The sequence below is a fragment of the Mastigoproctus giganteus genome, chromosome 3 (assembly GCF_048544385.1).
Source record: "Mastigoproctus giganteus isolate SK-2022 chromosome 3, ASM4854438v1, whole genome shotgun sequence".
Lineage (NCBI taxonomy): Eukaryota > Metazoa > Arthropoda > Arachnida > Uropygi > Thelyphonidae > Mastigoproctus > Mastigoproctus giganteus.
In genome coordinates this window covers 59,527,425-59,541,169 of record NC_143577.1, presented here as the reverse complement: position 1 = coordinate 59,541,169, position 13,745 = coordinate 59,527,425, and the positions used below count along the sequence as shown (strand labels likewise).

The window sequence follows — 13,745 nt, the reverse complement described above, 5'->3', positions numbered from 1 at the left end:
GTAAAAAGTACTCGTCATACCTAGAATATATGCAGTTTTAAGAAAACTGAACAAAAATAACAGCACTCTTCCAGAGGGTTTAATTTGACATCCTTCTGTAACGCTGGTCGAAGGTAATTTGTGAGGAAAATATATCGCTGCACCCAAGCGCCCAGAATTATAACAATAAAAAGGCGATTCTTAATTAAGAACGTATCTTTGAGGATGACTTTAGAATGAAAAGTTGTTCTAGGAAGTACTGATTGAGCAATGTGCGAACACACACACCCCTGAAGACATATGGTGATACCCGACATTTTTGAATCACATATGAGATTGCTAACGATACCCCTTTACAGGACACAGGAACCAATCAGATGATCATTCATAAAATCGGTCACCATTTAATTGAAGAATACAACTCAAGTCTGCACAGAGATTAGGGATTTCACCTCTCGTTAAATATTCTTCATCATTATGAGATAATATTTTGAGCATAATAGCGAAACAGCACTGGCAGAAGATTCCTAATTGACAGTAATGCCAACTGAGAATCTCTTAGTTTTCGTTGCCGATTCGACACATATAACATTTAGATACCACAATCTTTTTGAAAGCTAACTAAAGAAAAAGCTAACTAACTAAAAGCTAACTATCTGAAGAATTATTGTGACTGTATAATGTTTTAGGTTTGCTAGTGGTTTAACTACGGTGGTACTTGCAATAATCTACACTTGCAGTCCTCATGATACTGGTGTTCTGCATTAGTTTACGTTCACATGTACCGATGCATATTGGGGTTAAGTGCTCCATCCTCCCCTACCATACCTGGGATAATTTCCTCGGGTGAGATCAGCATTACCATTGGTTGAGGCTTACGATGCAAGAAAGCAAGCTTATAGAGCATCAGCCAAAAAAAAAAAAAAAAAAAAACCTTCCCGTTTCACCCATACAGTCACTCCAAATGTTTGTTTAGTTCAGCCTTAAATTTATTTAAGTTATCAACAGATGGAAGTCTGTTCCAGCAATCAACTACCCGCTGGCTAAAGGCAAACTTCCGCACATATATTCTAAAACTGTCTTTCCTCAATTTGAATCTATGCCCCCTCAGGTTCTTAATCTCAGCAAGTGGAAGTATCCCATCAGCATTGAGCCTTCTCAAACCATTCAAGGCCTTGTACACCTCAATCAGATCATCTCGCAGGTGATGTCTCCGTAGCCAGGTGGGCAGGAGCAGAAGTGCGTAGCACACGCTTCTTGATTAGACCGGGGTTCGAACCCGTGAGCTACCAAATATGGGGGATGCGGAAAGGTCAGGGAATGACCACCGCATATCCCCAGAGCAATATGGCCTTAGTTGCTAATGCTCCTAAAAACCAAATAACAACATCTCGCAGGTGCCTAGTCTCCAGAAGCTACAACTTACAGAATTGAAGTCTCTCCTGGTAAGAGAACCCCCCTTGGCTCCTCTCACCAATCTGTTGCGCTTCTCTGTACTCGTTCTAGCAATTCTACATCCTTCCTAAAATGAGGCCTCCAGACCTGCACGCAGTACTCAAGGTGTGGCCTGACCATTGCCTTATACAAAAGTATAATCACCTCCTTGTCTCTGCTAGCAAAATACCCATACCTCGTTGACAAAACTCCATGACCTGTTCTGGCAGACCGTCTGCACTGCTCAGAGGACTTCATATCCGACTGCACAATTACGGCCAGGTCTTTTTCATTCTCCACCTCTCTGAGTGTAGTACCACACAGCCGGTACGTTTCTCTTGGGTTACTGTTACCCATATGCAGTACTTTGCATTTATCAATGTTAAACTTCAGTTGCCACATCTCAACCCATCTACCTAACTCTTCTAGATGTTGTTGCAGTAGCATACTGTCTTTACTATCATTAATAACCCTGCCAACCTTTGTATCATCTGCAAACTTGGACATTAATCCTGATACACCTTCATCGTTATCATTAATAAATACACTAAGCAACAATGGGCCCAGCACCGAACCCTGGGGGACTCCACTAATACCATTAGTCCACGTAGAGAAGCGTTCATTTATTACCACTCTCTGCCGTCTCCCACTCAACCAACCCTTTATTCATTGCAGCAACTCGCCCTTAATGCCATAACGCTCCAATTTGTACAGCAGTTTTCCAAGTGCAACAGTATCCAAAGAAATGGTCGGGAAGGGGATGAATCGCAGGATAAAAGTCCTCTTGGAACCAAATTGTAATATACATGATTTGATCTGGGTACAGATTCTGTTGTGCTGCCATAATATTGTCCAAGGAGAGAATGCATATCGCGTATTTTTAAAACGTATACCTCTGGATCAGTTGTTATTCAATATAGCTTAACGCACACGAATTGTATTCTGAACGTTGGTCATGGATTATAGCTTGGAATAAGGTATGGAATTAGTCACTAAAAATAACTGTTGTAACTTCTTCCCAACTAAACTAACTTGCCCACAAATTTTGTGCCATTGAAAAAAAATATGTGGGCAAGTTAGTTGGGAAGAAGTTACAACGGATATTTTTATTCGGTATTTTCATTCGCCTGAGATTTTGATTCTGAATTATCCCCCATAATTTATTAATAACTGTTTATATGAATGAATTATTAAAGAATATGCAGGTATATATATTTTTTTTTTTTGGATCAGTGAAACTCATTTTAAATGTATCGAAATTTATTTGCTTGTGGAGTAGACTCCGCAAGCAAATAAAGTCTTCAACTTGAAATAAAGTCAAGATTGAAAACGAGACAATGTTGAACTGAAGATACATGAGATAATACTGATTTCATAAATTAGCTAACTAATCTTCACCGATCAAGCAGCTAATTTACTGTTGTTCTTACTTTTACCATTTATAATTAAAATAACGTTGTGCTGTATTTCTTAATAAACTACGCCTTAAGCATTCAACAATATTTTAAGTAGCTGCTTACAAATTGCGTGTTTTCCTGATCCCCTAGAAAGGAATTGTTTCCAATGAGCTATTTGATAAATTATTAGACACAGGTTATTTACTCACTTATTTTTAGGTTTAAGCAATTTGATTTTAGGCTTAGAAAACTTTAGGTGCGGAATCATAAAGCAAACTTCGTTTGTACGTTCTGTTTGCTCTGGTTGTGCTCCGTTATTTGTACAAAACAGCTAGCTGTACGAGGGCGGTTTGTGTTGTGCTTTCTTATGCTACAACCATTGTGTTATTATTGTTTTTTTTCTTGAAATAAAATCGGTTTACGTTCGATTGAGGAATGCGTTATTTGCGATTTTAGAATAAACCAAGGACGTTGGGTACAACTTTCCCACTGAGAAAAAAGGCGTTTATTAAACAAAATTTAAATTTGGAAATCATAAAATCGAAACAGTAATACTTAGTTGAATTTTATATCAAATTCAAAAATTTCAGTCCAAACAATTTGCTTTTAATTGAAACACCCTGTATACTTGAGATTATAGATGTCTCTGAACAAAAATAAAGGTACGGCGACGAAATCCATGAATCCTCTACCCAACTAAAAGTAATGAAACACTCTTCTGAATGGAGGAGCAGATCTCAATCAGAGAAATGCATGTGAATATGCAAAGCTTTATGCTCTAAAGATGAAACGCACGTCACTTGGTATTTCATAGCTGTCTGCAGCAGGATAAGTCGTGAAAAAGAGTTAGGGTGGATGTGATAATTGATGTAATATTGCACAAATGTCAGTGCGTACTATATCGAAGACAACTGTTAACAATGTACTGCAAAAATGGATGATGAAGGTAAAGAAACTACGAGACAAGCCAATCTTTACCAAGAGGCTGCTGACGGGCAGTGCAAAAACTGGTAACGTCATCATCACCAACTCTTAGCGATGCTTGCGTTAGTGATGCGGAAGTCACAAATAATTCTAATGACTCTTCCATAACTCAAGTTATATTCCATGAATTTATACGGTGAAAATCTAATGCACACGCCAGATGACATGGGGCTAGGAACACGAAAGCTCGATTATGGACCAGCGAAAAACAATATTGTGGAGTGATCAGTTACGGTGCATGTTCTTGCCGTCATTTGGTCCTGCTGAGACGAGTATTTGCCTTGCCAGATTTGTTGGGATAACTGTAAAATTTGCAGGTGACAGTGTTATGGGGTGGGTGTATGGCCTTGGTTCCCAAGTCAAAGTGCATGGAAGTATGAATACCTAGTAATCTCACTACCTCCCCAACGTACTTGATAATGATGTGTACCCTACAGTGTGGTACAATTTTATAGAAACAGCCCCTACAATTTCCAATACGGTAACGCCCCGTGTCACAAGGCATAGCTTGTGTGTAGAGTACGTTATGAGTATCTTTCATTTGCAATACTATTTTACTTGTTTTCCGATTTTTACTACAATCCCCTGTCCTGCTACTTCGCCATCAGGTATATATGCATTTATTCGTAATTGCCTTAATTCGTAATATGCCTAATAAATATTAGGCATATTTATATATAGGGTTATTATGCATCTTCATTATTATTATACAGCAGTGTTGCAAGAAAGCTACAAATTTATTTATTTATCATATAAATAAAACAAAAGTAGTCTTCTCTAGCGAAATGGTTAACGGCCAGAGTGCATAATACGTTTTGAGTTAAACGTGGATCAAATTCCGGTGTCTACTAAATGCGGTGTTGTTCATGTATTCTATCCTATAAACTCCTTTGATTCTAAGTGGTCATCCCAGAGTTTAAACAGCAAATTCTTTCATTGATTTGTTTAAATATTGAAAAATTAAGATTATAAAATAAATCTCAGTATGCATTTTCGGCCTATAAACTCTAGATTGCAAAAATTTACATAGCATTCGATATACACCACAGTTTTGTAAGAGATGTTACGGCAGAACCTCAAAAATCCGGCACTTTTGAATGCATTATTTTCTATTATTTGCATATGACAAATTAGGCAAGTACGTTAACTATTAGACCAAACCAGCAGTACGGTTAACATCGACTTAATTCTGGCGACTATTGTTCTGTGGAAACTATAGGGGCAGAAATACTGTATTATCTAATAACAGTACTAAATTATCTCTGAATATTTAGCCTATGTGATGAACCTTAAAAAAAAAAAACGGAATTTTCAAAAACCCAGCATCAACTGGTCCCGAGCATTCCAGATTTGTGAGGTTCTACTGTACTTAAGATGATTTCGGTTTGGCTGATTAGATTATTGCCTAGGTAACTATATGCTTCAGTCTATTATATCTCCCAATTCCAAAAGCTGCGCACCTACTTGCAATGCCGGCTAACGAATCTCTGCATGATAGCGTCCGAATAAGTTCCTCACATACCAAAATTTGAATCATAACTGTCACCCGCCTCAAACGAATGGGTGGAGTGAAAAACTCATTTAGCCATGTAGATCCAGATACAGAATTCCGTTTTGTTATCATTTAGGAGTTATAATTTTTGGCAGAAATTGGGCCCCTCGCGGGTAACACAGTAGTTATAATTACCGTTCTTCCATACCGGATGAGGAAAAATGCGTTCGAATCTCGTCAAGAATAATGCGAGGAATTTTTAAGGTTTTTTCCTCTTTTTTCTCAATGCGGCTGAATTAGTCGGTATCAGGCGAGGGTTGGATGGTATGTTTTCCCAAAAACTTGGAGTTTGTTCACTGAGATTTTTATTTCTTATTTTTTTCCAAAGAACAGCAAATTGGCCCATTGGCCCAAGAAAACACCCGTGTGTGTGTGTGTGTGTGTGTGTGTGTGTGTGTGTGTGTGTGTGTGTGTGTGTGTGTGGTATGATTGCTATGGCTATAGTGCGCCTATTCGTAGGAATATCAGAAAATAATTAAGAATGAAGCCAGCTCAATTTACTTTCAGTTCAGAAACCTATTCATAAAAGTTTATACACTCCAATTTGTTTCAAAAAATAGAAACGTTCATTAATATTTGCCTCCTCTCCAAAAGAAAACACGCAAATACAGTCACAATATATAGACGCCCCTTAGCCTTAGTAGCAGCTTTGGATCAGTTAACTACAGTGTTGATTAACTCATACCTGACATATTTAGAAATTATATACTGTTTGGAGAGCACATTCTTAATAAATTTTTATTATGAAAAATCTGTCAAATTACAACTTTTTTTCATGAAACCATGAAATAAAATTATGTGTTTAACCAGCCGATGATTTTCAGATTGAGAATATCATCAAGGCGTGTTTAAGGAAATCAGAGGGCTTGATTTTTCTGCCGGTTAGGCTATGTTTATATGTTAAGCGCCAAAGCATATAAGGCTATGAGGCATCAGTTATTGTGTCTGTAATTGAGTATACTCTTCGGTCAGTTAGATCTTTACTGGAGAGAGAAACCAAAGTTTCGGGGAGTAAAAACATCTAACCATTGCCTGGGACACTCTGCCAATACCGATATAGTTACGACTGCTAAACTACCATAGAATAATGCCTTCAATGCAATAAAGCTGCACAAATGAAAAACTATCAGTGCGACTACTGTTGTCTGGTTTATCTTGTATTTTATTCTATAATTGTAATTTTAGTATTAATTTTTTTTTTTTACGTTTTGTTACAGCATAAATTATATGCAATTATAGAACGTTTAATTATTTGTAGTTTAATTGTGGCCACTTTTAGGGAAGCAAGATTTACCTTTAGAGAAAAAGTAATTTATGAAATTATCTTTTGGAAAAATATAACATAATTCCTAAAGTATATTTGTCCAAATACAATTTAGGAATTACATTACGTCCAAAGACGAACATGAAATACTATTTGGGAATATGGTATCCAACCCAAGTGTCGTTCCCAATAATAATAATATGGCGAGTTTCAGCAAAATACCGTAACCGACATTCGTTCTCCTAATTAAGCGTTGTAGAAATGCAAACACCGTGTGTTTTTTCTGTGTTCACGGGCTAAGTTGCATGGTGTGAGGGCTGAACAACCTCGGATTAACTCAAGGAGAAAAATCCTATTCCTTCTGCCTGAGATCGGTTAACTACAGCGTTGATTAAACAGGATTTCAGAAATTCCTCAAGTCGTCAACGGCAATCGAACCCTCATCTCTGGAAGCGAGTGATAGTAGGCGATGTATGGTGCTGATTAATCTGTCATGCAGGACCCGTCTCCAATAACAGAGATCACCATAGCCATTGTCGAATGTTTACTACGGCTATACGATCATTCGGTCTTCAGAACCATCACATCATAATTTAGTTTATATTCTGAGACGGCCGCAGAGTATTAAGGGAGTTTACAAAAGAGAGATTAAGAAACTACTGTATCACATGGACTCCAAAAATACGCTGCTTGTGTACTTTTACTGTCTACTCAGCTACACCAGTTCCTTCATGAGATCATGACCTGGTTTGTGTTTGCAGCATGGAAAAAATCAAGAAAAACCTCGGAAAAATTGTAAACCTCCGCCCTAGACCGATTAACCTAAGAGAAAATATCACTTCAATTTCTTATGTTCAGCACTCAGAATTATATGAAGACGTTCCTTTTCCAATCGGGTGACGAGTGATAAAGCCACTATATGGTTACGGAGGTGGCATAGACAGTACGTGAAAGAGAGTTACTTATTTCAGTAAATAAGATCTTTTCGATATGTTACAAGAAACTAGAGAATATCGAGCAAAATACTAAAAATCGATTCAAATTAAAATGACGTTAGTTTTATAAATTATTTTTAGGAAATTAAATAATTTAGATAATTATAAACCGAACAAATGAGTGTCCATAAAATAGTAAAATATGATTTCTCTCATTCAATGCATAAAATAAGTCAGTCTCCGTTATATAAAAAATATCCAGGAGTATCAATACTATATGAATAACTATATGAGTAAAACTATATGAGTAAAAAACATATGAGCAACTATATGAGTAAAACTATATGAGTAAAAAAACTAAAAAACTATATGAGTAAAAAAACTAAAAAAACTATATGAGTAAAAAAAACTAAAAAAACTATGTGAGTAAAAAAACTAAAAAACTATATGAGTAAAAAAACTAAAACACTATATGAGTAAAACATTTGAAGTTCAGAAAGGTCTTCAGAACCATCATATCATAATTTAGTTTATATTCTGGATTCCACCATTTTGTAATCAGATAAAGATTTTCTTTTTCGAATCGGGTGACGAGTAATAAAGCCATTATACGGTTACAGAAAGAAATACCATACAGTATCTTATAAAAAAAATTAAAATTTGACTTTTACTAGCTAAGAAAGGATCTTATTCCAAAACACTTATAGTTAACAGCATCCTAAAATTGTGTTGCAGCGAACTAAAATAGGCCACTTTAACTTTAATCGTTTCGAAATAAAATTAAAATAAAAAAATAATAAAAAATGACTTTTGCTATATATCCGCACACGGCTTATAACTACAAAGTATTATTTTAAGGTTATTTCAAAATAAGTTGTTATTCTTAAACGAACGTTGTTTCTGATTAGTATTATCATTATATTATAGCTAAAAACTTCTTATATTATTCAATATTTCCTCCTGATCCTACAGTTCACTGTATCCAAATATAGCAAAATGTTTAACATGTCTGAATATTTAATGAATGCAGTTTCAAACCATTAAGTTAATTTATTGTCGGAAGTATATAAGATTTCCGCTATGGAAATGTAAACAGTCCCAATCCAGTTCATTTCGGCGAGCAAGCTTTGCATATGTTGGCTGAAGACAAATACTGCTAAAAAGGATTTAAGAACATTTGTCAAGTGTGATAATGACTGAAAAACAACTAAAGTAAATCGAGAATTGTGACATATGCTTGACATGCAAGACGATCATTTAACAATATTTCAAGTGGTTGTGCCTCTACTGAAGAACTTAGGGTATATGGATTAATTTAAACTGCAGTATCTCATATTCAGAATACGACATAAATCAACTGGTGGTTAAAGTATTTCAGTAGAAAAGATGAAGAGAAACTTTTCACGACTGTTATTTTACTTTAGGATCTAAATTTCATTTTACAGATGCAGCAAATTAGTAATGGAGGATACTGAAAAAAATACTTATACGATGTTCTTCTGTTATTTTGCAGGAGGTTCGACTGAAGATGGTCGATTCTCGAGGTATCAGTAAAACATCATCTCTCGAAAACACCGTCAGCGCACCTCCTCCTCCTCCTCCGGAGCTAGAAGCTGCCTTCGGCAAAAATCCTAATAATCTGTTCGGTGTCAGCCCGAGCGACATTGACAAATATTCTCGAGTGGTGTTCCCCGTTTTCTTCGTCTGTTTTAACCTGATGTATTGGATCATCTATTTACACATCAGCGACGTCCTCAGCGAAGACTTTGTGTCCATAGGAGCTTGACTGATCATTGAAAACAAAACTCTTGAATCAGACTGTGGCTTATGCTACTTGCACGGGCTAGCAACACACTTGTACTTTTTTGCTGACTTCCTAGACTACCCACAGCCATCTTCTCTTTTAAGAGGAGTTGGGGATTCCACCATTTTCATATTATTATGACATGCACAACCTCATTACCTCGCATAGCCAAGTTTAGAGAAGAAACGCATGAAATCCAGTAGTTAATCTTCACCCTTGCCATTCAATAGTAAAGATCATTTAGAGTCGAGGTGTGTTCATCATTGTGTAGGCAACCACATCATGTGCAGAGATGTAACTTGACGGTATGCCAAGGGTAGTTTTAACAGCTATGTGTTTCACACCTAGAGATTTCTAGATATCTTCTCTCCTCCTAATATTTACTCCTTAACAAATGACGATCGGATATCATGGCGGGTAATATCTAATCCGGTACACCATGAATGGCTTACGTCTCTGGTTAGCTCTTCTCTCACGCTGGCACAATACTGAAGTGTTTCTTGTAAATCGCAAATTTTGACTATCACAATGGAAATTAGATTTCAAGCCAGATAGACTTTATACGCTGATATTGGGGTCTTACTTCACGAGGAGCAAATCCTAATAGTATGATGTTTCTCATGACCATCTTATTTAAAGAGAGAAGAGAAGAGAACAAGTGCACATAGTGTGGACCGGACTGTAAATAGGCTGTTGATATGTATATGTTGTCATGGCCGAACACATTTAAAACAAACACATTGATACACAACTTAACTTCGTACTTCATTAAAAGTGATTATTATTCAACAACACTCTTTTGACACTAATATACTGTACTGATAATAACAGAGCAATATTCATCGTAGTTACCAAAGTGCATGTATAGAGCCATCACACAATAAAATTTGCCAAATCACAAAACTGTAGATTACACAAAGACACCTCCTATTTAGCTTTTCATTTCGGGTTAGTGTTTCCGCCGAATCTATAAAGGGGTCTGCCGGCAAAAAAAAATAGACCCAATTTCTGTGATCTAAAATTCCAAAAATCAGAGGCGAGTTGCTTTAGAAATAGAATTAATAAAGAACTAAAGATTATGTGTTCATTTGGAATGTTATCATCGCAAGCTGTGCCCTCTCTATATTTCCTGTCTTATTCCTCAGCAATCCTGTAGTGTGTTTATAGGTAGTCTCTTTATTTGGTTTAGGAAATTCCGCTGTTAATTATACACATAGCATATAAGAAAAAGCAATCCATTATGAAGAAATCAGTTAACATTCTATTTGTGCACACTTTACAAGTGGTTTCTCACTATACCCAAGAACTATTGTTCGCTCTTATTAGATTGCATGTGATTGTTGCTTCAGTGTTTACATCAAGTCATGTAAAAGCCGTTAATTATCTTTGAAATAAGGAATTTAGTGACTGTAGCTCTAGGTGATATGCTGTTAAATTTTTAAATCATAATTAAAGCTAAAATATATCCCGTTGCTGAAGTTTTTAAAGAATGTAGTTAGTGAAATTCTACCAATCCGTCTGATAAAGGGATAATATAGAGTACAGTGTTTCTATTTTGATAGAGGAGGAAACAATGTTTTATTTATTAGCATTTAAGTAGCCTGTTGTATTACTTCTGTTAAACTAGTAGTCAGTTTTATTTCCCTTCGCAACTTTTAGGTTTTAGCGTGAAGTCCAAATTATATGCGCTAAGCAAGTGCAGTGGGAATTTAGTCAGGCTGACTCACCTTTTCATTTTAACTCTATTTTACTCATTTGGTAATTTACACATTCCATACCTTACACTGTATATGTACATGTGCGTTAGTATGTTTCATTTTTCAATGTGAGCAAGTATGTTACCACTTTATACTTTATTATTGCTTACTAAAATTCTTTGATCATTTTGAATGAGACATGACGTTTGCTTTAATTAACCCAGAGTATGTATTTAATCATGAGATTAGCAGCAATACACAGAATGATGGAAATAATCTGGGTGACTCTTGTCCTTGATGACTAGTCAGATCCACTTTTTGCTCAATGCTTTAAAGCAATGTTATAGTTAGTAGCATAGGATTCGTTAATTAGGGGAGGAATTCGGTTTTGTACATAAGTGAAAGAAATTTGAAAGAACAAGCCAGTATCACAGATTCAGAACAGCCTTGTTGACACAGGGAAGTGTATATCAAAGAAATGCTTAAAACAGCATATTTTATTGTATTTCATGAATTCCATGCTCAAATACTCACATACTCAGATCCTCCATTTTCACACAAGACTGCACAAATCTGTAAGAAGTCATTATAAAACCCACTTCCATAGCATTAACTGAACTGACTCTCTCCGAGAGCACGTGATCTTTAATATTAACAATGTACCAATAAGTTTGATTTATTCGATTCTTATCTGGTAGAACTGTAAAGGTTCCCTTATTTCACATAATTTAATCTCTAACATAAGTTCATTTATGAAAAACATGAATTAATTTCATAATTCAGAGATACTTTTCCCTATTGTTATTTCAATACACAAATATCCACGATTTAATATATATGTAACAATTCCATTCGTCAGTAATCTCATTACGTGCAGGCAACCATATCTCTATTTATATAATGTTATAATATGTTAATTAAATTTTGCATATTATTTGTTACCTTGATATAAAGCTGGACATAAAAGCTTTTAAGCATATTACTCCTACTGCGCCAAATATAATAAAGTTTTCACTAAACAGTACACACACATGAAAACCTGTTACTTTTAAATGGGACGGGCTGTGCGCAAACTTCACAAAAAGAATACTTGCTTCCAATGGTACCACCAATACCATCACATTTATGCCGCCTTGTAAAACACATAGGTGTGATGGATTAGTAGTTTCCATGCAATATAAGAGAAGTAAGCTAAGCTAAAAGGCCTCTTTTTTTGGTTTTGATGTGTGTGTGGTGTGTGTTATATAGGTCATCTTTTATATTTCACGAAATTGGAGCACAGCTAATGGCTTTTATGCCTCTAACTTTATATTCCATTTTGATATAATTACTCAGCTTGAAACTGTATTATGTAGCTCTAAAATAATGGAAAACTGTCATTTTATTATGTAATAATTTTATAGATCTATAAACTGTATTTTTTATTTATCTCTTGTATCAATAAAATACTTTTTTTCCCAAATCTATCATGAATCTAAACTAAACACAATTTATGAAGTGATCATTCAAGGAATTCACGGTGCTACTTTAAAATTAAGTTTTAAGATAGCACTGCAATGTTCATTGGAAATTGTTGATAAATGAGTTTGTATATACACATACACACTTAAGTATTCATCAAGGATTTATGTGTTGTCTTTTGTGCTCTCAGATTCTACTTTAAGAATGCTGACGAAAGTAACCATTCTGCACTAAATGAAGTATATAATCTTCATAAGACTGTGCAAATGTAATATCAAAATGCATTGCTACAAGTGTATTTTGCAGACCTTTTATGTTACTTTTCGAAAGCAATCTGTTTACTCTTCTATAGTACACTTGTAATAATGATATGATTTAATTTTAGATTTTATGTTCACTGAAACTATACAAAATCTTGGACAATATTCTTGTGAATAAAATGTTAAAAACTGTTTGAATTTTCTTTTACTATAACGAATATACTGTGATTTTGTTCACTGTTGAGCATCATTGTCAGATATGTACCACTGCATATAAATGAATAAAACGATTCTGATGATGCTTTTTGTAATATAATATATGCTTAATATAATACATATGTAGCAAAGAATTTACTAAAACTCCAAAATTTGAGTTCCTGGGATGTCGAGCATTCGTTTCGGAAAGCATTGAGGGATTAATGGTTTACAAAACGGAGAAGACAGTAAGCCCCAGAGTTCAAGACAATTGATAAGTAATGAACCTTTATGTTATACAAGAATCATGCATTAAAAGTAGCAAATTATTCTAAAATATAACTTTCTATTCGAACCAGCCAGAGATGCGAACTATCCCATTACTCTCTTCTAAAATTTGGAAATTTCTTCTTACATTACTCACTTGTTCAATGCACGCTATTTTCGCATTTTTGCGTATACTTTGCATTGCAAAAGCGGATTTACTTTCTTCAATAACTGTTCGCATTTAGAGATATGTTTATATATAAATAGCAAAACATATCAATTTGTAATTTGAAGGACAGTGCTAATTTAATCCCTTCCAGAATATATTTTTTTAATTCCGCGAAAATCGAAACCATACCGATCTTTACGTTTATTAAAAAAACGTTTTGTAGCTCAAACACAATAAAATTTAGTTATTCTTTTTTACACCAGCAAGTCCTTTAATTTTTTTTTCAGTAAGTTAAATAATAAATCATATCCTAACCCAGGAGTTTCCATGCTTAGTAATCCTGAGAG

The 13,745-nt window shown here is 35.1% G+C and overlaps 1 protein-coding gene across 2 annotated transcripts in view; it reads left to right on the top strand.

Annotated features, from left to right (window-relative positions):
* LOC150088045 (gamma-aminobutyric acid receptor subunit beta-like) overlaps positions 1–12,508 on the top strand; it is an 863,205-nt gene extending 850,697 nt beyond the window's left edge. For both annotated transcript variants that reach the window (XM_090369305.1, XM_090369303.1), the window contains one exon: positions 9,059–12,508. In XM_090369305.1, coding sequence (XP_090225431.1) covers positions 9,059–9,331 — 273 coding nt within the window. In that variant the 3' untranslated portion in view covers positions 9,332–12,508. The remainder of the gene's footprint in view (positions 1–9,058) is intronic.
* Positions 12,509–13,745: the final 1,237 nt, after the last annotated feature.